The sequence below is a fragment of the Cydia pomonella genome, chromosome 7 (assembly GCF_033807575.1).
Source record: "Cydia pomonella isolate Wapato2018A chromosome 7, ilCydPomo1, whole genome shotgun sequence".
Taxonomy (NCBI): domain Eukaryota; kingdom Metazoa; phylum Arthropoda; class Insecta; order Lepidoptera; family Tortricidae; genus Cydia; species Cydia pomonella.
In genome coordinates, this window is record NC_084709.1 from 4,521,603 (window position 1) to 4,549,363 (window position 27,761).

The 27,761-nt window shown below is 37.2% G+C and overlaps 1 protein-coding gene across 1 annotated transcript in view; it reads left to right on the forward strand.

Moving 5' to 3' along the window:
- The first annotated feature begins 664 nt into the window (after nucleotides 1–664).
- Nucleotides 665–27,761, forward strand: part of LOC133519631 (uncharacterized) — a 189,596-nt gene continuing 162,499 nt past the window's right edge. The window contains exon 1 of the mRNA XM_061853670.1: nucleotides 665–1,939. Coding sequence (XP_061709654.1) covers nucleotides 1,792–1,939 — 148 coding nt within the window. The 5' untranslated portion in view covers nucleotides 665–1,791. The remainder of the gene's footprint in view (nucleotides 1,940–27,761) is intronic.

Consider the following 27,761-nt stretch of genomic DNA (forward strand, 5'->3'; position numbering starts at 1 on the left):
CAATAAAGAGATTCTTGAGAAAGGTTTAGGTGTATAATTTGTTAAATGAATATTACTTGACGCGCGATCAACGAATAAAATAAGTGACACTAATTAGTAAGAATATACACCCTGACTGTACTGGTGGGTGGTGCTACCTATTGGCTGTTACAAATGTTATATAACATCGTGTGACAGGGACAACACAATAAAACACTATCGATACTATCATGATATCCCATACCGTATCTAGACCTGATATTTGACATATCTTAAAGTTCGAATCGGGCCGTAAGTGACCATTTGCCATTACCTGTAAGCGTTCAGGATTAAAAGCTGAAAAATTGAAAGCACTTCGGTCGACTAAGAGTTGGGTTATCGAGCGATCTGTTTTAGGGTTCTTATTTATAGAGGCCACTTCGCTGATAGGGCACGCTACCTGTAATGACCAATTTAATACCTTGGTATTTTCTGCTGTCGCTTAACCCCTAGTGCGGCAAGATACCTCGAAATGGATGCTCGCTCTCCGACAACCACGCATGCGGCGGCCGCCATTTTTAATACTGAAAACCTGCCGCCCCGAGGCTGCGCCCGGGAACAAAAAAATTGAAATATCGCTTTGTCACCCGAAGAGTTAACTCGAGGCGTAACATATACGGTTGAATAAAACCAATTTTCACATCACCTATTCGGAAAAGTGCTTTTTCCTCCTTGCTAGGAGGGATCAAAGTGGCACTTTTTTTGCTCTAGGACACAATTTTTTAGTATTTTGCATACTATTTGTTTAGCTTAAATATTTTTTCAAATCATAATTTCTTCGTAGGCACCAACAAATTTACAAACCAATCTTTAGTTTGATTTTATTTATTATTTTAGGTGGTTGCTGCTGTCTTAGAAACAATATAGTTATTATGCAACGATTCATAATTACGTCTTAAATTCTCGGGCATGTCTTAAGAAATCTCAAATTCGTTTCATTTTTTTAACTTCGGTCCTTGAATTTTAAAAACCCTTATTATGTACCTATTGCATATCATACTATTATAATAAGCAAATATTTCCATAATCAAAAGCATATTCCAACCGAACCAAATAGCAAGTTTAATATGCCAAATTGAATATCAGAGTATGTACTATAAAGTTAATCTAGTTTAAAGTGATGGATGGGCGATCCCAAGACACTAATTAATACGCAATATTTAGCTGAGATGAACATTACATTAATATTAAACCAATATTCAGAATACATTATGAGTAGGTCTCTTTTCCCAGTAGACAAAATTTAGTCAAGACATCAATCGTTTCATTTACATATTTATTCCAAAACTTTTTTATTTCTTGGTATTTCTTTAAAATAATATATCTGGACTTAAACCTGAATTATAAAACTGAGACAGTATTTTATATCATCAATGTTTCCAGGTAAGAAGAATATTACATAACTTGTCAGTTTCAAATTAAATTACATTAACTTTCTCGTTTGAAGCAACTGTTCCGAACTTAATTTAAGCATAATCAAATCATTATCTGAGGCCTTCCTTATTAAAATGAATCAAACTCCAGAAAACAATATAATTTAAACTTTAATCGAAACCGTTCAAACAACGCCCGAAACCATTACGTTCCTTTACAAACAAAACATTTGTAATAATACTAAATTAATTCTGTCCACAGTCCTAACAAAAGTGATATAAAAGCGGTAAAGTTTTAGTGTTCAACTAAAAGTGTTACCAGTTTTCAAAAGTGTTCGATTTTCAAAGTGACCGTTGTCTCGCTAGTGATGTGACCGGCGATGACAGTTGCGTATCCAAGATGGCGGGTCGGCACAAGCCCACAGTCAGGCATTTCCACAACCAGCCGGAGCTGCAGCGGGGCGGCAGTCTGGGCCTGATGCTGAGGTGGATCCTGCTGGTGTGCCTGGCGAGCTGCGGGCCTTTGGGGAACACCGTCAAACAAGATGGTAAGTGTTTTTTCTTGCTCCTGAGTGTTACTGAAGGTAGATATCAAAACCCCGTCTAATTGCCAAGACATGTAGCATAACCTGGATGCGATATATCGATGGCGTGTTAAAAACCGCCTTTCCTTTAATGTGGCAAAGAATACGATCGAACTACCTCGACGATTGCGAGCCTCTATTCCGCACTCATTCTATAAGGACCTGGGGGTGCTCTTTGATCCTGGCCTTACATTTTATGATCATATATTCGTTCCGGTTGCAGAAGAGACTACGTTTGTATAAAAAGGCGGTTTCAGGACGGCTGTGGCCTATAGGGACCGTGCGCGTTGGAGGGCCTGCCATCTTGTGGTCTGAATCGGAACCATAAACAGACACATTTTCACGTCAAGTGTTTTCTTGTGCATAGTAGGTTCTGCCATCTTGTGGGCTACATCGGAACAAAAAACATCACATTTACGCCTCGCGCCAAAAATCTGACGGCTCCTGTGCTGCCTCCTATAGTTCATGCACGCTCCCTATCCTCCTGAAACCTTTGCTAAAATGTCAACGCTTAAGTATTTTCTTCTTTAAAATGTATAGCATAAAGTATTCATCTCTAGTAATGCCGCTGCACGCAGAAGCCGAATGAGAGACTTTTATGTCAATATCAGTTCTAAGCCGTTTTAGCAACGTTCAAATTTGTACAGCACCCATATATATTCTTTTGTTTAAACTGAAGCGTTGTAAAGCTTTACTTTTAATGCCGTTTTTAAAAAGCTTTAAAATCAGGTCACGATATTGTAGGGCAAGATATTTTATCCATCCGAAAGCGAGTGAGCATAAAGATCATCCCTGGGGAACGTCTGACAGAAGTGGATTTATGATGTTATGCTTCTTAATAAATAATTTTATTCCAATCATTTCGACCGCCGGGCAATTTGGTCTAAAATGTACTTTTACATTTAACAGTCACTTTGATTTTTAATGAGACTCTTCTAGAAATTTTGTTGGCAATGTTTTTTCGGATCAAAGAGTTTAGTCTCAGACTTTTATTGGGTCGGCTTAAAATGTAAGCTTTTTAGGCTTATCTGGTCTCAAATCTAATAAAGTTGATAAATTCCCACGTGGATAGAAAGGCAATTGAATATTAATCTTGTGGCTTTGGCGCTTAAATTACATGAATTAAAAGAGATAAATTACTTTTAGTAATATTTATTTATCTCTTATATTGTCATTTTTGAGTTATGTCGATACATAATTATGCTGATTTAAAGTAGACGATCACTACTATCGTTGTGTTGTGATATAGTTTTCATATACAGGCTGTTTATTTAGTCACCTGCAATAATTTGTGGGGTGAATATATAGGTCATATTGAGCAACTTTTACTATGGAATCAACCCCGAAATCATGAAAATACTTGGCTGTTTCATACATTTTAGCTGTCTGACCTTGACATTTTCTATGGGAGAGTAAAATTTTTTTCGCGATTTCGGGATTGGTCCCATAGTAAAAATTGCTCAATATGACCTATATAATCAGCCCGTAAATTATCGCAGGTGACTAAATAAACGGCCTCTAAAAAAACAGCGATAAAACTGTTGGAGCACAATTACCCAGTGGGGAGCAAAGTGGGCAAATTTTAACTTAACAACTTTACGGCGCACGTGATGACAATTATTATTAAATCGGTATTTCACATAATTAAATAATAAAACTGACGCAAATAGTTGCGAACGTAAACGAAGCGCCGGCCAAATTAAGAGACTTGATTAAACAAACCTTTTTGAAATATGAAATGTAAATTGTTTGACAGAGTAAAAAATAAACTGCAAAATACGAGGAACTTTATTAAAAGCCCTTTATTAAGTTGTTCTTGCGATCCTCTTCACCCGACTAAACCGCACCAAGTTAGGTACCTATATTTGTAGTGTGTTCCTTAAGAGAATTAGTGGCAATTTCTTCCATATAAACGTTCTCGACATTTTCTTCTCTGGATTTTGGCCCCAGATGAATATTTTTTATATGAGTTAAATATTACCATTACCTATGTTTGAACGTTTTGCTTTTTTGATATGGTTTTAAAAATAACGACGTTACTTCAAACAGCGCTAAAAACGGCCAAATAAATGCGCCGTAAACAGACGCCTAACATACAAAATGGGATATATCGCAATAAACACAAAAATCAAACCAGACATAGATAATTTCTTTCTTATTCCGTTCCCAAGATTTCGTTACGAGTAGTTAAGTTTTGGAGGAGGAAAATGTCGAGAATGAAACATCGATTTCTGAGATTTATACGCAGGATTTTTCGCTTAAGCTGCAGCTGTCCTTTTTTTTATGTAAATCGATATTTAGAGATTGTATGTCATTGGGCTTTGAGTCTATTACAGACTATTCAAACAGTGTCAGGTAGGGCGGCAGCGCTTTTCATGGCTGTGTAGGCCAATACGGGAGCGGCAAACATGACCACAAGCCAGGCAGGTGTAGTGTGTCCGTGGCGAACAGGTGTCGAGCTGATGACGCTTGGCTCGCTTACTTGCAAGAGTCCCCACATCTCCACTAAAGTATTATTTAATTGATTCCATATTTTTAATTGTATTTTTTAATTTTATGATTGTAAAAATTTGTCATGTAAAAGTGCCCCTGTGGCCTATTTTCCGAATAAAGTAAATGTTTGTTTGTGTGTCCGGAGGACCTACCGCGAACCACGTTCGACGCGTTGCCTCCCTGTCATACTTACATACGAATGTACATAAAACAACACAATAAGTACAACTACTTCCTTTACTTACTACTACTACTACTTATTTACTTACTTTGCACTACTTACTTACTTTTACTTTTTACTTTGTACTTGTTTTTGTTACAAGGGACAACTTAAAATTACATAATACGATGTCCTATCGTTATTTTTTATTTTATTTCAATACACAAAAATTCAAATTAAAAAATATTATATCCGCGCTACCGATCACGCACTTCCATCTCGCTCACCCTTACACGCAGTGAGAGTGAGAGAAGACTACACGAACTTACTGCACCATGAATGTCACCTTTGATATTCCTTGTATGTCACCTTAGTAGAGGTTGGCCGAACGTTTTGTGGGTTATGTAATTCTACCGTCGACCTCTGTTAGATTAATCTCTATCATTTACACCTCGTTGTCCGACTGACGTAAAAGGAAGGTTAATGTTGTAGCACCCTATTTAAGTGTTATAGCCGGCCGATGAAAATTGCGAGTGCCATTAGACCTTCTAAATGGGAAAACAAAGCTTTAACGGGTTTGGTCTTGGAGGTTACGCCTCTGTCGAAAACCTCGCCCCATGGTCATATGTATTGTATGGACTAACGTTTATCTGACATGGCTATTTGTACGTCACGTACATACATTTGACGTGCCCCTCCCCGCAAAAATCGGCAGACTGTTTAGATAATTACAGACAAGGCTTCTCCAGTTGTTAAATTCTCCAAGGGTTTAGTACGATTGCCTCGTATTTTTTTACCAAAGAATAATTGGTGAAATCTCCAAGTCCCGAGTTCTCGAATCGATCGAATACCTCCTGCCAGCCTTGCCAAGAAGACAATCGCTATCGCTACGACAACGAAACGCTTTGTCTCTCTATCACTCTTCCATATTAGTGCGATAGTGACAGAGTTGTGTATCGTTCACTACGGAGCGTACACTATTGGGATGTTGGCTCACCTTGTTTAGAAGTCACGCGCCTTGCCCCTCGATAATAGTCTGCGCTGTATAGAGAGGCGAATGAATGAAATGAATGATGAACAACGAACTAGAATATCTATCTTAGAAGTCTGACTAGAGTTCAAAGATGACCCAAAGTGTATAGTGCCGCGAGCGACTCGTCAACTGTACAGCGCGCATGTTGATAATGTCAAATATTGTAATGCCGCGTAAGAAGTTTGACGTAAATTCTAGCAGATGAAAACTTTTATTGACCAATTATAACTTTTTTGAAATAGCGGGAAATGGCGTGTTGGGTAATATTCAAAGTTGTGGGGCGGGGTATACATATGGAGAAAGAATAATTGTCGTTGTAAGTGTGATAAGTGTCCCATAAGAGTCAGTTGTATTTCAAACCATGTTTCAAAGTAAAACAATTATGGAGTTGAGAGTGTTGTCTATATAAGTATAATATAGGTAGGTATAGTATCATATCGTCAGGTGACAAGCAAAACTCACTAATTACTTAAACATAATTAAACAAAAATCAACTTTATTCTAGCAGTAATTTGGTTCAGTATGGCTAGGTACTTTTGGTGGCAATTAGTGACTTTTGCTCGTCACCTGACGATATATTCTGTCGCTGATGATGAAAGACTAGAATGCCACACAGGTAAAAGAACCACACGGTGTATCACGACGAACCCAAAAGATTTTAACCACGCATTTCTGAGGCGAAAAGAAGGAAAAAATGTTATATGAGTTTATTTTTGTTTTTTTTTCATGAGTGATGATTTTTTCTTTTTTTCGTAAAACCTAGTTTTTGCAGTGTTATTTCACACTTTTTTATATCTATCAATGAGGATATTTATACGTCCCATAATAGCAACATTGCCAACAAAAAATGTTTTTTAGGGCTCCATAGCCAAATGGCAAAAAACGGAACCCTTATGGATTCGTCATGTCTGTCCGTGCCAGACATGTCCGTCCGTATGTCACAGCCACTTTTTTCCGAAACTAAAGAACTGTATACTGTTGAAACTTGTTAAGTAGATGTATTCTGTGAACCGCATTAAGATTTTCACACAAAAATAGAAAAAAAAAATTTGGGGGTTCCCCATACTTAGAACTGAAACTCAAAAAAAATTTTTTCATCAAATACGTGTGGGGTAGGGATAGGTCTTAAAAATTATATTGAGGTTTCTAATATCATTTTTTTTCTAAACGGAATAGTTTGCGTCAGAGACACTTCCAAAGTGGTAAAATGTGTCCCCCCCCTGTAACTTCTAAAATAAGAGAATGATAAAACTAAAAAAAATATATAACCGGGACGGCATAGGTATCAAAATAGATGGAAAGTACCTACGCTTTGCTGACGACATCGTTCTGCTCGCAGAGACACCTGAAGATCTCGAACAAATGCTCAACGATCTAAGCCAGGCATCGATGCAAGTTGGTCTAAAAATGAATATGGAGAAAACAAAGTGGATGAGCACTGCTGAAAAGGCAACCATTTCATTGGGAGGCAAAACGATGGAGAGAGCGATTATGTATATTTGGGTCAGAAAATAACGTTAGACGGTAACCCCTTGGATGCTGAAATTAGTAGGCGCATTCAATTGGGATGGGGCGCATTTGGCAAGCTGGACGATGTTTTCAGGTCCAAAATCCCGCAGTCACTGAAAATCAGGGTTTACAACCAATGCGTCCTCCCAGTAATGACCTACGCATGCGAGACATGGACGTTGACTGTCGGAAGGGTCCGCCATTTAAAAGTGGCACAGAGAGCTATGGATCGCGCGATGCTCGGGATATCCCTGCGAGACAGAATTCGAAATATGGACATTCGCCAACGTACAAAAGGTACCGACATCGCCAAAAGAATTGCGCAGCTGAAGTGGGAATGGGCCGGCCATATATGTCGCAGTGATGATGACCGATGGGGCCAGCGAGTACTGTTCTGGAGACCTCGACTGGGAAACCGAGGTGACGGAAAACAACGAGCCAGATGGTCGGACGATATCAGAAAGACGGCAGGGCCGACCTGGCATAGAACCGCCGCATACAGAACAACATGGAAATCCATGAAAGAGGCATATGTTCAGCAGTGGACGCATATATGCTGAGAAGAAGAAGATGAAGGAGAAAAAAATATGATGTACATTACTATGCAAACTTCCACCGAAAATTTGTTTGGACGAGATCTAGTAAGTAGTTTTTTTTAATACGTCATAAATGGTACGGCACCCTTCATGGGCGAGTCCGACTCGCCTTTGGCCGTTTTTTTTTAAATTGGCTTTAACTCTGAAAGTAGACAAATTCCAGAAAAGTTTAAAGGACATTTTAAGAGGTAAAAGATAAGGGATAATTTATTTGTAATATACACGTAGTGATCATAGATTTACAATAATGTCCGTCATGTTTTTTTATATAAATAAATTTGCTTCTCGGCGTACAAATTATAAATTGAATAACTACACTAAATCCTTAAAAACTTAAAAAGACATTAATATTATAATAGCATTTTTCCAATAACAATTCTCTCATCCTTTTCTTAAACATGTCAATAATACAATTCCTAATGTCTAATGGCATCTCATTATATATTTTAGGTGCCTTACCAAACTAAACCAAATAAACTTTTCTTTAATAGAGCAGCATTGGCAGTTTGGCTTACTATCTTCAAAGGATATTTAATCTTTAAATATGATCAATCTTTCGGGTGCCTCGTGAAACACCGTGTTGTGTATATCTGTTGGCGAACTATATAGCCTGTACCTATGGCTCCTTCCTTAGATTCAATACATATACAGGTACCCAATGACCTTGTATCACCTCATATCCAATCGGCTATCACCTTATTGTTTACAGCGTGCCGTATCTCCGCGTTCTGCACCTTTCATCCTCACCTTTATTGACGGATCTTGTGTAAATATTCCAAAATACCGCTTTAAGCTATCACCAAAGTGGTTTAAGCGAAAAAGATTTTAGTTATTGGTATACAGGATTTTTTGTTTTATCCACTCACGTGCTTGATAAATTCTAAATGGATAAATTCTACTTTTGTACAAAGAAAAGTCGAAACAATGTTTTTAATTTCACGATAATAACGGTGACATGACCTGTACAAATTGAACCGTAAATTGTAATAGTTCATTACGGTTTACGGTTCAATTTGTAGTGGTTAAGAGGAATTCCTAGTTGCGTTTTTTCCATACAAACGCTCTCGACTGATTCCTCCCTGGATTTTTAACCTAGAGCAGTGATTTTTTCAAATAAGATCAATATCATCAATATCTGTGCCGCTATGTTTTGCTTTTTTGGATTATTTTATTTTGAAGAAAGATACAGCGCCTCGAAAATCGCAAAAACGGCTAAATTGAATTGGCTGTAAAAAAAGGCACAGTATACAAATATGACAAAAAATATCCAAAAAATCAAAACATAGCGGCATAGATTATTTCTTCCTCTTGCAATTTCCAAAATTTCATAATGATTAGTTGCGTTTTGGAGGAGGAAACAGTCGAGAGCGAAACCTCGATTTTTGAGTTTTTTGCATGTGAATTTCAGTCCGGGCTGCAGTTGTCCTTATCGCACGAATTGGAGGCGGAGACAGTTTCTAAATATACGTACACAGAAGAAATAGTGATGGGCATAACATCCTTATTAGGGATTGCAGAACCGGTACTGTTTTAAAGAACCAGGATTTCCCGGTACTTTCGTAACCGGTCTAATTATTTCATTATTTTAAATAAAACGACAGCATTTTACGATTTGACCACTTTTCGTATTATAACTTAATAATCACATGTTCTTTTACTACGTATAATCAATCAATAAACAAGGTAATTTTTTTAAGAAATATACTTAGTATTTTACATTGCTCACACTTGTGCGTCACAAGTAATAAATAACTACTTTGATGTTTGCCACTAGATGGCAAATTTAATGCAATTACATTGACGAGGGGATTTATATACTTATAAGCAGGGATTGGAAACCGGTATTTTTTGTATGGGAAGGAAAACGGTATTTTTTCGTTCTTTGTTAATTATTTCATTCCTAATCGGGCAATCTAATAATACGAAGTCGTTATCTAAAAACACAACTGAGTCCTACATTTTGAGTATAAAATAAACCGAAATATATGGTTATTTCGATGTTTTTGCAAAAAACCGGTTCCGATCCCTGCTTATAAGTATCGCAGTCGTATTGTATAATCCGCCGTATTACATTACGGCTAGCCGATATTAAAATAAGGGCCATTTTGAAATGCGGCGGTTCAACGATTAAGGTATGTTGGGTAAATACCGGATGCGGGTGAAGAACGTAGGACATTCATTTCTCCCTAATTTGGCTTTATTTTTTAATGGTGGCAACATTGTGTAAGACACCATTTCATTGCGCCTCGACTGCCAGTGTCCCCGCGTTGCTCAGGGAGTTTGTGCTATGCGCAATCACAGAGAGCAAGGTAAATTTCGCGAATTTGAATTCGCCCTGTAATTTATTTTGCGTATTGTGATGAAACTGTGTTTGTTTTTGTAATTGTGTTAACAGACCTAGCACTGCTGTAGACCGATATCCGATCGTGACCCATCCAGGTAAAGATCGGAAAGAAACAATCCCATCTTTACCTATTTAAAACAGCAGTGATTGTCAAACTTTAAATTTTCTTCAATTTATCTTCTGACCTACTTAATTATCAAATTTATTGTTTTTTTGATCACACTTTCGTACCATTATTTTTATCCAGTACCATCCAGTTGTATGTGTACCTATGTACACTTACTTACTGACAATGTAATTTTTTTAATTTCCGCAACCCAAAGGTTGCCTGGAAGAGATCGCTTTTTAGCGATAAGACCGCATGTTGTTTACCTGTGCTTATGTTTCTGTTTTCTTTTGTGTTGCTTTCTTTTATTGAGGTCTGTAATAAAGAGTATTTATATTGTATAGGGATGATGATACATGTTGAAATTTATAACAAAATCGAGTAAAATAGATAGCAAATGAGCAATTTTTCGCAATAAAGTACCTACACATACGGATGCATATGGAGATATGCACGCATACATACATTGCTAGTTTCGGATACAAAATAGAGATAGGGCTTCGAAATTCGTTTCCTTAAAATGCTTCAAGAGGGCTCTCTTTTCCTATATATTTACTTTACTCTTTACATACGATCCTTACATTTTATAAAAAAAAAAGATTATATATCAACTATATATTATATACATAATTGCAAAATTAAACCAATAAAATCGCAATTTTACTTATTTTCCATACTTTAAGATGGGCTCGCAGTGACCTTGACCTTTTTAAAGAACTACTTAGTCTTTTTGATTTTTAAGTTTGATTCTTATTTTTTTGGCGACCTTCATTAAAAATAATTGGGCACGATTATTTTTTATTTTGATTTTTGTCCCTCCTACTTAAGTACTTAATATATTCCAGTACATTCCTTTCAATAAACAATACATTTACACTTTCACTAAACCTGTACAATTCACGAGATCTTAAATTGACAAAACTTCGAAACCTATCAATTATTTTAGTGGTTTTTCTTATTTTATTACTTCGTGTAAACCTTACAATAAGAGGTTTCTTAGCACATTGTTTACTTATCAAATTACCTTATGAGTTATGACATAGGTATCAAAGTTTGAGAGCCACAATTTTCCCATTTTTTGTATCAGGGTTAAGATCGGATACAAAAATACGAAGAAAAACACTTTCGTTGACAACTTTTAAGTTTGTAATTATTGGTGGCTGTAATGTAATTTATATACAATGGATAAGGGTAGACACCGGACCTATTTCTTTGTGATACCTTATTCTCTTTCCATTAGAAGCAACTTTTTTTCACCATTCGATGTTCTCCCTTGATGGCAAAACACTCGTTACCCTAACCGTTCTATATTGAAGATTACCAAAATTCAGGCCGAATCTACGGTTATTATTTAACGATTCGCTCCGTACTTCAAGAATCTGTCACGTGCTGAGATCTCGAAAAAACATTTTTTCACGAGTTCTCTCAATTGGTCCCAAAATTGTCCGGTATTACCCAGATTGTCATTGTCATCAAGTTTAGCCCCATCGTACTACAAGTTAAATAGATTGTAGTTTAAACATATATTTATACCTACTTACAAAATTTCACAACACACCATGATCACTCCCAACTTACTGATACGGATAGGTACAGTCAAGTGTAAAAATATGGGTGTACACATCTTACTCAAAAATATGTCCCGTTGCATCTTATTCCAGTGTAATAAGAGCGTAGTACCATATTTATGAGACGATTCTTTCGATACATATTTTTGCACTTGACTGTACGACGACGACCGAAGCAGGGACATCATTCTTTTTTTTCTCTTACCTATATAGTAATTAATAGATACAGTATAATATAAAAATGAAAAACAATATTATGTGATAACAACAAAAACAACTTGCGTCGGTCGGGCAGCGCAGGATAAATTCCGTCCGGCTCGCGGGCGATGTCGACGGTACGGCGCGCAATGAGCGAGCGTTCGAGTCTCGCGTCTGTGTGCGTGCACTCACACTTAGATAGCTCCCGCTCCCGCCCACCGCAGCGCGACAGAAACATAGCTTCAAAAATTCGAGATTTGAAAAGTTGCTCAGCTAGGAATTGCTCTTAATGGTCAATTGCAATTAACTTTCGGCCAACACTGACATGGAGGTCAAATTTGACTACATTTTTAAGGTTCCGTAGCCAAATGGCAAAAACGGAACCCTTATGGATTCGTCATGTCCGTCTGTCCGTCCGTTTATGTGACAGCCACTTTTTTCCGAAACTATAAGAACTATACTGTTCAAACTTGGTAAGTAGATGTATTCTATGAACCGCAATAAGATTTTCACACAAAAATAGAAAAAAAATATCAATGAATTTTGGGGGTTCCCCATACTTAGAACTAAAACTCAAAAAAATTTTTTTCATCAAATGCATACGTGTGGTGTGGTGCGGTATGGATAGGTTTTCAAAAAAGATACTGAGGTTTCTAATATCATTTTTTTCTAAACTGAATAGTTTGCGCGAGAGAAACTTCCAAAGTGGTAAAATGTTTCCCCCCCCCCTGTAACTTCTAAAATAAGAGAATGATAAAACTAAAAAAAATATATGATGTACATTACTATCCAAACTTCCACCGAAAATTAGTTTGAACGACGGGCACACTGGCGATTTGCGAGCAAGTTGAAAGCGAGGCGAGCGCGCAAAGAGTTCGCCGCAAGCGCGCAACATGTTTGATGTCACAATTTCACTGCGTTCTCGTACCAGTGAGGCGACACTCCTCCTTTCGGCGTTTGCCGGCTCCGTTCGGCTCAGCATTGCTCCGAGCAATTATTAGGGCTGGCACAACTTGACGTCCCTACTCCCTATACGTACACGACCACAGATAAGATAATGACTTGAATTTTGACAACCCTAAATGGCCGAAAAGGATATTGCCATGCATTAGAAAGGGACATCATAATTCGTCCCTAATTTGCTGTCAAACTTCGGTTTTGTAGAAAGTGGAATTTCTGTATGGTAGTACTATTATTTATTCTGTGCTCGTACTGAGATATTGGGATGGGAGTGAAACCGTTGCGCGCTCACGGCGATATCATAAAGTCCCTCGAGAAAGGCCTCAAGATTGCTAATTAAATTTTTGGCAGCCGTATTGTGATCCAAAAAGCACTACAACTTTTTAGAAACTCCGCTATCTGAACCTACTGAAGCTTAACAAATTGTCAAGTCTGGATTAGAGGCTAAATACATTAAAACGATATCTAAATAATGCCATTTTGTTATCATTTGCCCGTGCGTTTCGCTCGCGCTAATGCATGTACTTACAAGATAAGTCCGAGCGAACTGAACGTGCGCTAATTTGACGATCATTATAGATATCTGCTAATTAACACCATTAGAACGCTTTGACAAGTCTAACACTGTCACTGAAATAAAATCAGATCAAACGGAGGATAACTAACTGACACTATTTAGACATCTTTGACGTCAGGTGCACGTTCGAATCTCCTAGTCTCTTAACTGCGCATAAAATAAGTTTAAAATGAACACTGAATTTTTAATCAGAATAATGATTTCATCCATATAATCAAAAACGGATGTTTTGTCCGTCTGACCAACAGTGTCCCCTTGTGATAAGTAAATTAAAAGCACTTAAAAACAACAAAGTACCTAACAAACTGCATTTTGAATCAGAATAATAGTTTCAAATCTCATCCTCATAATCAAAAGCGGATGTTTATCGTCTGACCAATGTGACCGTGTGATAAATAAAATAAAATAAAAATAAAATATTTTTATTTCAGAACCATAAAAGTAACAAAGCATATGTTATGACGTTGTGTGTGTATCAGTGGGCGTCTTTTGGTTATTCTCCGTGTCGAGTCCCTTAAACAGTGGATGCCCAGAAAGCAGTCCTGGCCGTCGCGTTCAGGTCAGATTCCGAGCAGAAGTTGGGGCACGCAGGGCATGCCAATAGGTGTGTCATGACCCTAAATATCTTTCGAAGATATATTTGATGTAAATGTTAATGCCACGCTCTACTAGTGTCTCCCGAGCGTCGTTGTCTAGTCAACTCCATGGCTGCTGCTCGACGCAACGTTAGCGCAACTGCGCAGCGCCGCCATTTTCCATAGGCTCCATAGCGCTGACTAGACGTCGAAAGCGCTGGTGGCCTAGCGGTAACTGGTAAGAGCGTGCGATTTTCAACCCGGAGGTCGCGGGTTCAAACCCCGGCTCGTACCAATCAGTTTTCGGAACTTATGCAAGAAATATCATTAGATATTTACCAATCGTTTTTTTGGTGAAGGAACCGGACTAATCCCAGTAAGGTCTAGTTTACCCTCTGGGTTGGTAGGTCAGATGGCAGTCGTTTTCGTAAAAACCTTTGCCTACGCCAATTCTGGGGCGTAGTGTCAAGCGGACCCCAGGCTCCCAAGCGCCGTAGCAAAATGCCGGGACAACGCGAGGAAGAAGAAATTGACTATACGTCGACGGTCAAAAGACGTTAGTGTGGGGTAGCTGGGGTTTTCAATCTGGATCCGAAATTATCTGGATCTGGATCTGGAACCACAGCTCTTCCTATGCATTTCAGATCCGTCGTGCAAACCCTAGGGGTGGCCCTTAAAATGAGAGCGTAACTTTGCAAGGGAGTAACTTTTTGGCAGCGCGTTTGTGTGACTCTAACAGGCTAATTCGAAGACACACTGATATCAGAATGACATCTTACTGATGTCATTCAGTTATCGTGCATTTCGCTAGTACTTGTCCGTACATTAATTGGCGCGGGCGAGACGCACGATTACTAAATAACATAATTCAAATAAACCATTTTTTTAACAAGCAGATACGTCTGCGAGCGATACTCCATTTATATTAAAGAAAAAAAATGGAAAAAGTTACGCTTCCGGCAGGACTAGAACCCGCAAAATTTTCAATTTCTTCCCTTATGCCTTATACCTTTGGGGTGGCGTAAATGCAAGGTTCTGATAGGCTTCCATAGCTCAATTGGTTAAGAGCAACGCACGGATTGCGGAGTTTCGGGGTTCAAGTCCTGCCGGAAGCGTAACTTTTTATTTTTTTTCCTTTAATACAAAATAATTCAAATATAATTTTGATGCCAGTGTACATTCGAATTGACCTGCTAAGATACCGTCAGACAAGGCACAGCATGACACCATCGATGGGCGGGCGGAGGCTAAATTATATCTTGAGGTTATCATTATCATTTATTGAATGCCTACCATGGTATTACAAGGTGTTCACATATAATAATAACGTTATGAAGTACAGCATGGACCCTGCTAGGGCGAGACAAATCTTAAAAATATAACTTAACCTAGAGAAAAAATAATAAAATTTTCGATAGGTATTTAAAAATATCATTAAAATAGTTCAGTCTAATACTGGTCTGGTTAACATTTTTTACGATTCTTGACGACCTAGTGGGTAGAGGCCCTGCCTATGAAGCTCGCTCAGGGCATTTATTCGTGTGATGAGCACGGTTATTTGTTCCTGATTCATGGGTATTTTCTGTGTATTTGAATATTTTTATATATAATATGTATCATATGTATCGTAGTCCGAGTACCCACAACAACAAGCCTTCTTGAGCTTACTGTCGGCTTAGTCAACTTGTGTAAGAATGTCCAATATTTATTTATTTCTTTATTATTTATTATATGTATTATGAACTTACCCATGATACCAATTCAAACTTGCCTTTTGACATCAAAATGTACATGTATTATTTTCCGTACATGTATTAGCGCAAGCTAGACGCACGGACAACGGATATTATTTTTATGTCACAATTTAATTTTTGAATTAGTCTCCCTCTCTGGTTGGAAGTACAGCCGTCTGTAAAGTTTCCAAGTGGCAAGGGTTAATACTTTTAGTTAAAAAAAATATTACGGCATTTAGTGTTTTCGCATTTTATCCGCAATTAGTTCTGAAATTCTGAACACTTTTCGGCCTTTAACGTGCTTGTTCTCAAGTCGCTTTGTGTATTGAGTATTTTACGAGCGCGCAGAAAGGTTTTATGTTTTAAAAGTATTGTATGGTTCTCTTCCAACTATATGGCACATTACACAAATAATAGACAAAATGCACGAATTTAGGCCTGACGGATTTTTACATTCCTACTTACTCATTTCATTTCATCTATTGCATAGTCATGAACATAATTAGAAAATAAGATGTTACAGTTAAAGTTAGTCAATTCATACCACCTTGTTACCCTGGCACATAATGTTGCTATATGTAACTTACTACCTATTAAAACATTTAATATATCTAACTTAATTAGCGTGTATAAAAAATATGAATAATAATAACATTGTAAAAGTAAATAGATAAAAATTAAATACCATTTTTAACAATAGTAAAAGTAAATAAAAAATGGGGGTTATTCGCGGATGGTCTAAAACAAACGACTAGTGTAATATTTTGCCTATATCACTTTTAGTCTACAACGCGAACGGTCTAGAACGCAAAATGCCTACATCATTTTCGTCGTTTTATCTTTACGTTAGCGATGTCGATGGAGCCCCGCTGCCGCGGGGCTCCTATTCTGGGCGGTTTGGCCTTCGGCCATTTGAAGATAACTAACAAACCTAATGAAATAAAAAACTGGTCATTTTGCGTTCTAGACCGTTCGCGATTTAGACTAAAAGCTATATAGGCAAAATATTACACTAGTCATTTTGCGTTTTAGACCATCCGCAAATAACCGCATTACTGTTGTTTCGTCGTTGCCGCCGCTGAATCTGTCTGGTTCCTTGGTAAAATGAGTGATAGAATCAACGTGGTAATCGCGGCAGCAAACGTCACTCCTTTTACCAGCTTTTATTTAGTTTCACCTGTCCCGTTGTCTGTAATCAAATCTTGCAAGTTAAATTTGACCCACTTTCCGGTTTCCAATGAAGCTGAAACGTCACAGTCCATCGCGAACTTCCCTTGCCAGCTCTGTGGCAAAGTATGCCGCTCTCGCGCATCGGTCTTTTCAGTCACCAAAAAAGATGTTTTGCGGACATTGCACCATACCTAGATCGTGTGAAATAGACGCTAAGGCCAGTATATAAGCTGATCTGATGATGGAGACAGGAGGTAGCCACAGAAACTCTGTGATAAAACAACGCAACCTAATTGTGTTTGGGGTTTTTAGAATTGTCTCGATGAGTATTAGTTGCCTGTGGAAAGAAAGGTTTCTACTAATACTCATCAAATGAAATTTTTGCCAAAAGCTTATTATCAAGGAAATGAGTGCTACCGTTTTTGTGCTTACCAGTTGGCGCCACTGTAGATGGTGGTCCAACAGCTCTCAAAATTCTGCTATTCTTATTAAAAACAATACGTTCTACACACACACGTACACGTAGGTATTTTAACGTCTAAATTTGCCGTTTTTTATACCTGTTTAATTTTGCTTATATTTTAGTTGACTCTTTTTTTAAACCGCTAACATATATTGAACTATAACTAATGTTTACCATATATAATCAAAAATAGAAAAAGACTTCTCACAATTATGAATAAGGTGTGAAAATTCGCGTTAAAACGCTTGTAACCCCCAAAAATACTATGCATTTGACATTTTGAAAGACCTTCATCTACACTAGCGCTCCTAGTGGCGAAATTAAACGCGTTATTCATTCTTTTAAAATTATGGTTTCAGTCCAGTGGGACTATTTCGCCAGTATCAAGGTATTAGGAGCTTTACATACGATTAAAATTGTACGGTTAGTACAAGACAGTGTACGGTGATTTTATCAGCGCTTATAAAGTGATAGCTGGACTTTACAAGGAGCACGTGGACTACCGGCCGTTAACTCCAAAATGGTGGTAAAAAACGTGTCAAGATTGTTTCTCCATTCACTGCACACCATCACATAAGTTTACTGTATAATAAACTATCGATATTACACTTTAAACAATATTAACGAGCAAAAAACAAAGGAATTAATCACGAGGCGTGACTATCACGATGGCGCTCGAACCATTGCGAGATACGGCGGCAACAATGACACCGCAGCATTAGTGCAGCTGCAATTGACATGCGAATATCACCTTTAAGGAGTGATGGAATCCCACTATTAAAATGCCTTTTTCTAAACAGGCTAAAAGCTTTCAATATTTTCCCGAATAGGAATACTAAAAATGTGTAATAGGGGGCTATTCTAACGACAAATGTCCCTTGTTTCGTAATCCTCGTAAACCGTTTAACTACGAGACGAGCGCAGTAAACATTTTAAGAGCATCATGACATTTATGGCGCACGGTAAGTGCCTTCGATTCCCTGACCGATGCGGAAGCCATAGTAGGAAGAAATAACTGCCGATAAAAATAATTGTGAGAAAAAACGACTAAAAAAAGTGTAAAATAACAGTTTTAACAGTTTTAAGTGTAAAATGTCATTAAAAAAAAGTATATTATACCGTAAAACCACACAACTCATATTTAAAAACTGTTCCGAAAAGACAGTAAATTTTACTGTCTTGACTAGCTAAAAAGTAATACTTAAAAACGTTCAAACAGTTACTGTTTTGTATTTTACTGTTTTTCAAACATTTGTTGATATTGTATTAAGCAGTTAATCTTAATGAAAATCACTATAATGTGTGTTCGATAGATCATTTTTTTTTCAGTGTGGTTACATCTAATTCTGACTAAATGTAAATGACTGTGGGTCTTTTTGAGCGACATGTTCTATACAAGGTAGCCCGTTTTCAATGTCCGTGATTATTATGTTATTATTCTGGAACTAACAAAGCTGTTTATTTCAATCAGTCTTATTTTGTTAAGTTTGTTTATACCTACTAATGAACCTCCAGGTCTATTTGTTAGTTATTATTGACTCTGTACAATATTATGTTATATGCTTATTACGACTGTTTGTGTTCTATACAGTGTGTGCCTAGCCATTGGACAAAGCCGAAATGTACATATGCATTAGGGTATTTAGAACCAGTGTACAAAGTATGATAACAACCGGTGTAGCCGTTTCGAAAAAATCACTAATTACCATATTTTACTTTGGAGCAGCCTGTATGTGTTCGTAGCTCCTAAGGTAATATCCTCAAAGAATAGTATGGAACCTTCTTCGACCTTTTTGATTATCTTTTTTATTTATGTCACTAATAAGCTTCTGACTTTTGAAAAAATTATCATTATCAAATATTTCGAACAAATTGTCAAAAACACTGCCAAAGATTAACACAGTGTGTTTCTTTTTGTTGTCGATTATTGCAAATAACTTTTGTTCGAAAATTTTATTTTTAATCTTTTGTTCTAATTAAAAAAATATTAACGTCAGAGCATTCCTGAGAAGTAACTCTACGTGGGATTTCAGGGTTTGTCCAATGGCTAAGGTCAACCTGTATAAATCAATAAACTAGGCTCCCATCACCAGATCCTAATTTGACTACAAAAGGACCAACTGGGCACTAAATTCTATTAAATAAAGAAAATCCAAATGTGTCTAGCTGTGTTCATAAATGACACATGAATTAGAAAATATAAAACAGACATTGTCTAGGTACTTAGTTTTAATTTCCACACAGTCATGTTTCAGATATATTCTAGTCAATAAAATATAAATAAAACCGCAGTCATCAATACCTGCACGACTATTAAGCCAGCAAGCAGCAAAGGTGAAATAAAGCATTAATTGCTGTCAGGGGTGGAAACGCTCTTTCTGGCCCTCCGTCACGGTGCTGCCTCGGAGACGGGAATGGCTTTATTTCCAGCGTATTTGATACGTGTTACTTAGTACTATAACGAAAAAATATGGTGTAGAAAAATGCCTAACTAAACTAAAAATATTTAACTAGTCAGCTTAAAACTTTTCTTGTAAATAGGTAAATAATTAAAAACTACAAAACACATTATGGCTGCTATGCATTACGCACCCCGCAGTGTTGAGGCCCGACCACGGAATCGGCGGAACTTGACACCCTTCGGCCGAATCTCCTCTTTGGTGAAATGGTGACGCCTCTTTACGGTACTGTTCAGTCGGAACAATCACCCCATAAGAATTTGTCATTTTGTGCAATACTATTCCTCCAGGAACGTAATTTGGAATAATTATTCCTCATTAGGTACGTTCCTCAACACGAAGGCTGGAAAACATGACATGCTGAATTTTTTTGGATGACATGAAAAAATATGCTTTCTAAGCTCTATATTCTATTTTCTCTATTTTCCTTTACCTTTCTTTCTTCTTTTTTCTCTTTCTTTCTTTTTTCTTGTCTTTTTTCTCTTACCTTTGATTCTAATCTATTTTATATTATTAATCATCAGAGTATATAGTAAAACATAAAAGTAAAACAGATCATGAGCAAGGCAATCTTACAATGAAACTCAATTGAATAATAATGAATCGTAAAATATAAATCATTCAGAATACACGATTAAAATCTAACGATACTTGTCCCGCCGCGGATTCCCGGGTTTTCCCTCATTGGGAAGATTTGTGAAGTAGGTATTATTTTATACCCAAGAGTTTCGTTTTTGCCATTTTGCCTACGGAATCCTAATTAAAACTACTAAGACTCACTTTATGGTCATTATTTTTCATTAATCGGATAAAAATGTTGGTTTACAACTGCGCTAGTCCTTTTTATTTATTACTTTATTTACCCTTGAAATTAAAATAATAGACTCAAACCAATCTCACATATATCCAATGATGTCTCAGACAACAACCGACATGGAAACTCAATTCGCCCCCTCAAATACGCGTGTTGGTCTTTCCCTCCCAAGTACCTCTCCGTGCCGCGACAACTTTACATTTGCCACCCTAAATGGCGCTGCATTGACAAATTTCCTTCAACTCAGTGCGTGACTAAATTAGTTTCAGATTTACTCACCCACACGTTTATGTTTGTCGTGGTCAGTTCTAAATCGTTCGATTTCGGTTGACATTTTTAGTTTGATTTGAAAATCGTCTTTTCGTTTTGTTTGTTATACACCGTGTTTTTTTTGATTTGCGTTAATTTCGAGGGTGCATTCCTGAGCTTAAATAAAGTAACTTTCTCAAAGATACCGATATTCTAACTAACTCCCTTTCGGAGATAATCAATCATTAATTTTTATCTTATAAGACCCTTACGAGCGTGTACACTTGCCTTAGGGCCTGTTTACTTCTTGATTAGTGTTTAGTGCGAGTTCATACATTTGCTACTAAACGTAAGTACTATCTCGGACGATCGACGTTCGAAATGACATTGATATGTCACAGTTTTCAATTGTTTTGTTGAGTTAAATGTAATGCCCGTGTTACAACAACGCTATATGCAACATTTAGTTACTTTTATAAAAATAAAAATAATAAAAAAAAACAAAAAAAAGTCATTTAGTTTCCTTAAACGTACTTACCGAAACCCCGGAGTTAACGCAATTCAATAAAAACACGGTGTATAGTGAAAGGTTTAGGTGTTGATTTTGTGTAATTCTATTTATATACCTACTTAAATAAAAAAGCAATGGTTTTTAGTGTTGATGGAAATTAGTTAAAGAATAGGGAAAAGGTAGGTCATCAATGTCTGTGTACCAGGGTAGGTGACAAGAAAGAATCGTGTTTAAGAAAACATTACATAACGGTATTACGTATTGTGTGGCCGAGTTATTGAATTATAGCCCAAAGGCACCTTACTTTATAAAAAGACGTAGATAATTGTCGTAATGCTATTTTACAATACATATTGTGCTACTTTACCGCACTAGTGCGATAATTACGACGAAAATTTAAAGGGTTGTATGTAACTATGCATGTACTGAAAAACGTCGTACGATACAGGTGTGATTAGGTAATTTCCTATTTTTCGCACTAGTATCGTAATGTACTAAGTATTTTGATTTCAGACTTAGATACCTACTATTTCTTTTTCTTTATAATAAGAAGGTACGGAGCCCTGGGTTTCCGTTTTCTTGATTAATTTATTCCTGCAAACATTAATTCAGATTTCATCAAAGCGCTTATTTAAAAGGTCATTTAGTAATTTTTAGTGTTGTACCTATATCCCGTAATCAAAGTAAACAGTTATTATAATGACTTTTCCAAGTCGGATATAATCAATATCGTGTTAATTGAAGTTGGTTTCGCCGTAGCGAGTTGAATAAAGTAAAACTTGATAAATGGCATTATATATCAATTACCGGTGTCCAAACTTTTTACACGAGGAGCATTTCAACTTAAAAAAACTCAATGAGGTAAAACCCGTAGATTATGCTTAAGATTTGTTCCTACTTTCTAGGAACCAAAGAAAATTCTGTTATGTAGTCACGTGTCTTTGTATTAATAAGCATTATTACGTGACACTCTGCGTAGGGGACGCCACTACCACAATCCATCACAATCTGAGTCTCTACCGCGAAATAAGAGAATTGAAATTTCGTTATCTAGCCTCTCTATCACTCTTGCGTATTCGAGCGATAAGGAGGCAAATAACAAAATTTGGATTTGGGCGTTTCCCGGTTGGCTGTTTATAAACAAACCGCCTTGATGCATCAATGGCATATTTTATTATCTGTGAAAACTTGTCAAAAAACAGTTTAAGGCACAGTATGTATAGTCTGTCAAGCAAAGTATGTCAGTAGCAATGTACAGCAAAGTGAAGTACAGGGCAATACTCAAAAAGCAGTATTGCGTAGGTATTGTGCTAAGAAATGCAGCAATGTACATCGAACCAAAACATGTCATTATCATAACCTCAAATATTACAAATAGTTACGATCAACGGGCGTTATTGTATATTGATAATAATAATAAGAAATAAAACCATTTATTTCAAGTATGTTACACTCATATCTTGGTTAGTAAAACTTAATTCTAAAACACATAATATTTTAAGTACTAATACATATTATGTATTAGTACTTAAAACCTAGGAATATAATATATCTATATACATTATTTTCTTTCAGCTGAGTACGGCACATGTAGCCGACTGCAGCGTAGCAAATAGGGGGAGTCCAGCCTGTCCCCTATCATTTTCATGATGGTGTTGGGGCTGGCGCGAATCTTGTAGGCACCTTGACTTTGCTTAAGTTCATGCACAAGCTTATTCAATGTATTGGTATTTAATGGTGATTTAATTTGATTAAAGTGCCGTTTCAGTTTTAAAGTTCTTTAAAAAAAAAACTATATTAAATCATTATCAATATACTATCCAAAAATCCCGTTCCCCGATACCCGTTCCTAATGACATTAGTATGGCACGTTAACGTGGCCGTATTCCTACGGGAGCCGTACATTGGCGTTAAGCCATCCAAACTTGGGCGTATAAGTCCACCAGCTTGCCAAGCTCGAGTCTTAAGACGAAAGAGAGATGTGGCCTCGCTCTGCATTTTCTATCGCATGTATAACGGGGAGTGCTCCGAGGAATTGTTCTGATTAATCCCTGCCGCTTCTTTTCGCCAGCGCCCTACGCGACAACATTTCCATCCTAACCACTTAGACGGTTGGCAGTCCTCAACTGTGCGTTTCTTCAGAAACTTCCTGCCTCGCACAGCTAAACTGTGGAATGAACTGTCGCCTGCGGTATTTCCGGACCGATGCGACCTTCAAACCTTCAAGAAAAGAGCGTCCCATCTTAAAGGACGACAACGCACGTGCAACCCCTCTGGTGTTGCAGGTGTCCATGGGCGGCGGTAATCGCTTACCACCAGGTGATCCATCTGCTTGTTTGCCTCCTGTCATAAAAAAAGTGGTTAAACTGTCATGTTGTATAAAATGCGGAAAGTAAATAAAAAATGTAGGTATGTAACAGAACAGAGTGATAAACTTTTAAAAATCTATTACTGATTCTAAAATGGTATAATATATACGTCCTATTTACATCTTTATAGACCGTGTTTTTATTGAATTCCGTTAACTTCGGGGTATTGGTAAGTACGTTTAAGGAAACTACATAACAGATTGATTACTGGACAGTCTGTATGTATCGTCGCCTAGTACAGTCGACATCAGATATATCGGAGCAGCCGTGGTGCTCAAAAATATCTGAACACGCACTCTTACGCCGTGACAATACAGGCGTATTCAGATATTTGTGAGCACCTTGGCCGCTCCGATATATCTGATGATGGCTGTATACAACACAAGCCTGAATGAGCTTATTGGGACCGTGCGAAGTGCATGGTGGGGGTAAGTAAAGCGATCCCAGCGCATAAGGTGGTAAAAATTTTAACTAACTGCGGATAGCGTCTTTAACATTTCGTACAATTATATGGCTCGAAATGAAACTTTGATTTACGATTACTCCTGAAATATTCATTTAAATTGTATGGTGTAAGGGACCATTGTAAGCTGTATGAAATGCTTAATACAACTAACGTATTTATGTTGATAATTTATCCATTTATATAGCTTTGCAAATGCCACATATTACGTGATCTTTTTCTAGAAGTTACGAATATGTATAGTAAGTTATCCATAAAAGATAGACATTTAACATCGCGGACTTTTTTGTAGACCTATGAATGAGAAACAACCCCACCATACATTGTGTTGTTATAGCTCAAATGGATTAGGCAGCGTTTTCGATTAAAGCTCCTAGCCAGCGTGATTTTTTCCGACAACATCGTTATATTTCAAACAATTTACACATAACCTTAACAAGTTATATACTTAAGCCTTCCTCAAGAATCACTCTATTGATAGATGAAAGCCGTATGAAAATCCGTTCAGTAGTTTTTAGTTTTGGAGTAGTTTTATAAGATGTAGTGAATTGACGTTTTCCCCTAGACTTGCGGACACTAGGTTGCGTGACAGTCGTGCACGCTCCCAATTGTGGGATAAGGTCGATTTATGCACCTATAAGTTTAGTTTATCCCATTATTTAAAAGTGTTCCAACACATAGCCGGGCTTTACGCTTAGCCACCACTAAGTTAACAATGAATTGAATAAGTCGCTTAACATTAACGTATTGTTCGATAAAACGGCATACTTTTATCTGCAACATTCACGTTACGTTGATCAGACATAATGGTGTAGTATAACTGGCCCTATATGGGACGAACTGGTCGGTGGATATTTTAGAGGGCTTACAGTTAATTTCGTTATAGCCATGAAATATGAAGCAGAGTGCTGGACCTTCAAGAAAGTACACGAACAAAAACTCCACACAAACAAGATGAAAACGCTCAGATGGGCGGGAGGGTTGACTCGACTGGATAAGGTCAAAAATGAATTTACCAGGGGATCGTTTAAGGTAGAATCTATTGTTGTACGCTAGTAATCGACTTTCCTTTACTTTTTCAACAATAGGTGCTACCTTAAACGATCCCCTGATAAATTCGTTTCTCCAGCCACCAGCCGTACCAGCATGCATGGTCGTACCAGCGTACGGCCATGTCCTTAGACGTGATGATGACCATTCCGTTAAAAATGCCCTGAATATACCCAACCAATCCCGAGGAAAGGGAATACCACCCGACACCTGGTGGTCGGATATGCAAAAAGAGATCCGGAAAGAGAACCTGAGTATGCAGACAAGCCAGGACAGAGCACTCTGGCGCAGACATACAAGGAGACCCGACCCCAGATAAACTGGGAAGAGGGAAAGGCAAGGAAGAAGAAGACAGTTAATTTCGTTATCTGCGTCTCTATCGCTCTTGTATATTGCGAATAAAGAATCACAATTTACATTGTTCACGATAGGCCCTCTGTAGTGTAAGCATTTGGAATACGGTCTTGTCATAATGCCGGGTTTATGGCACACTAGGGCTGTGCGAAGTTTCAGGCAACTTACGTTTTGTCAACGTCATCAAAGAAATGGAATGTTTCATTTATATAGGTGGGACATCTCGAGGTAAAGAGAATATAAAACAAATGTTTACGCTGCACCCTTGCAGTCGGGATATATTTTCAGTACATTAGACTAAACTAAGAAAAACGGCGAATTTCTTCCATCGTCCAGTGTCGTATTCTCCCTTTCTTTGGACATATTACACGTCGAGACGATACATCTGTGGAACGAATTGTAGTGCAAGGAAAAGTCGAAGGCACAAGGCGCGTTAGGTCACCGATGCATTGGACAGAATTAGTCAAAAATGCACTCAATGGACCACTCCACGAATGTACAAGAAGGGCTACATACAGTACGTGAAGAATGGCGACGGATTGTGAAGCTTGCCCCGGCCCTGATATGACGACCATTACCGCTCTGACAATGTAACGACAAAGAAAAACAAAAACGGTATATACCTATATGTACCAGAGACGTTAACTTTTACTGTTTGGACCACAGAAGTGACCTTTATCTGAAATGTGTTTAACCCATGTTAAACTGTTAATCCGTGTCATATAGTTGCTCGCATCTGATGTTTAAATAATTTTTTTGTTAAAAAAGGCAATTATTGTCGCAAAAAACAGCAATGTACCAAGAAAAATAACGCACAATAAGGTTTACGTACTATACAACTTTTTTCGGTCAGCGTTACCGGTGTAAAAGTTACATACTTTAAAAAAAACCTATAAACCTAGTTTTTCATTTGGCAATAAAATACTAAAAAATCATAGAGAATAGAAAATATTTAGAAGTGGAAAAACATTTTCTCTTTTTGTATTGACGATCACAAAGCTGGAATGTCGGAGGAGCGCAGTTTTCCACGGCAATAAACTCGTAAACTTAATAATACAAAACGAGTTTTCATGGAATAATCCTATTACTGTAATTCCATTCTAAATCGCGATAATCATTTAATAACTGTTCTTTTTGAACTTAACTTACACGTAATCTCCATATTGACTGACTTAAAGCATTAAAAAAATCTAAATTGAGACGGTGTAAAACTGCGATATTATCGAGTTCATGTTGTACCACACCGTTCACTAGTGTTGGACTAGACTAGAGTCCACCGAGTCCTCTGCTTTAAGACTCGATTTCAGGTTTATACTTTTGTCATTAAATCGAAACTAGAGTTCTTTTTAAGTTGTAAAAGATCCAAGTGTTTGGTAGAAAATTGAATCCTTTTCTTCTTAAAAAAAATCAAAACGCATCAAATCAAATTCACGGGTTAGATACACAGATCATATACTAACACCTGTTATTGAGTTATAACCTGGAAGTTTTTATTCAAAGAAACGTTTATTCGGAGGCTCGAGTCCTTTTGAGTTGTGCTTAAAATATTTAATATAGGAAATAAAGGACTCCATACAAAAAGAGAAAATGTTTTTCCATTCTCGATGAATTTTTAGTATGTTATTGACACAATGAAAAACTAGGTTTATATGTCTTCCTTCTGTCTCAAAATTTGCAATATATATTATAAGCGATCGACATCAAAATCAAAGTGATTTGTTAAGATTTAGTTAGTGGAAATCGTTTTCTCCCGAAGTGGAATTTCATAGAAAGAGTGCCGTTATTTCGTCAGGATCGCAAAGCTATTCTTCCTTCTTAAAAGACTTTGAACTTTTTAAACTTAAGTCTCCTAAAATACCTAGCTTCAAATTCTGACTCAAAAGACTCGATTTACTACCAACACTGCCGTCCAAACTGTTAATTAACTATTCATAAACCTTATTGCCAAGACATAAGGTTCAATGTCAGTTAAGTGTAAGTGTGACGGCAATGGCGATTGCACGACAAGTCATCAGAATAAGAACATGCAATA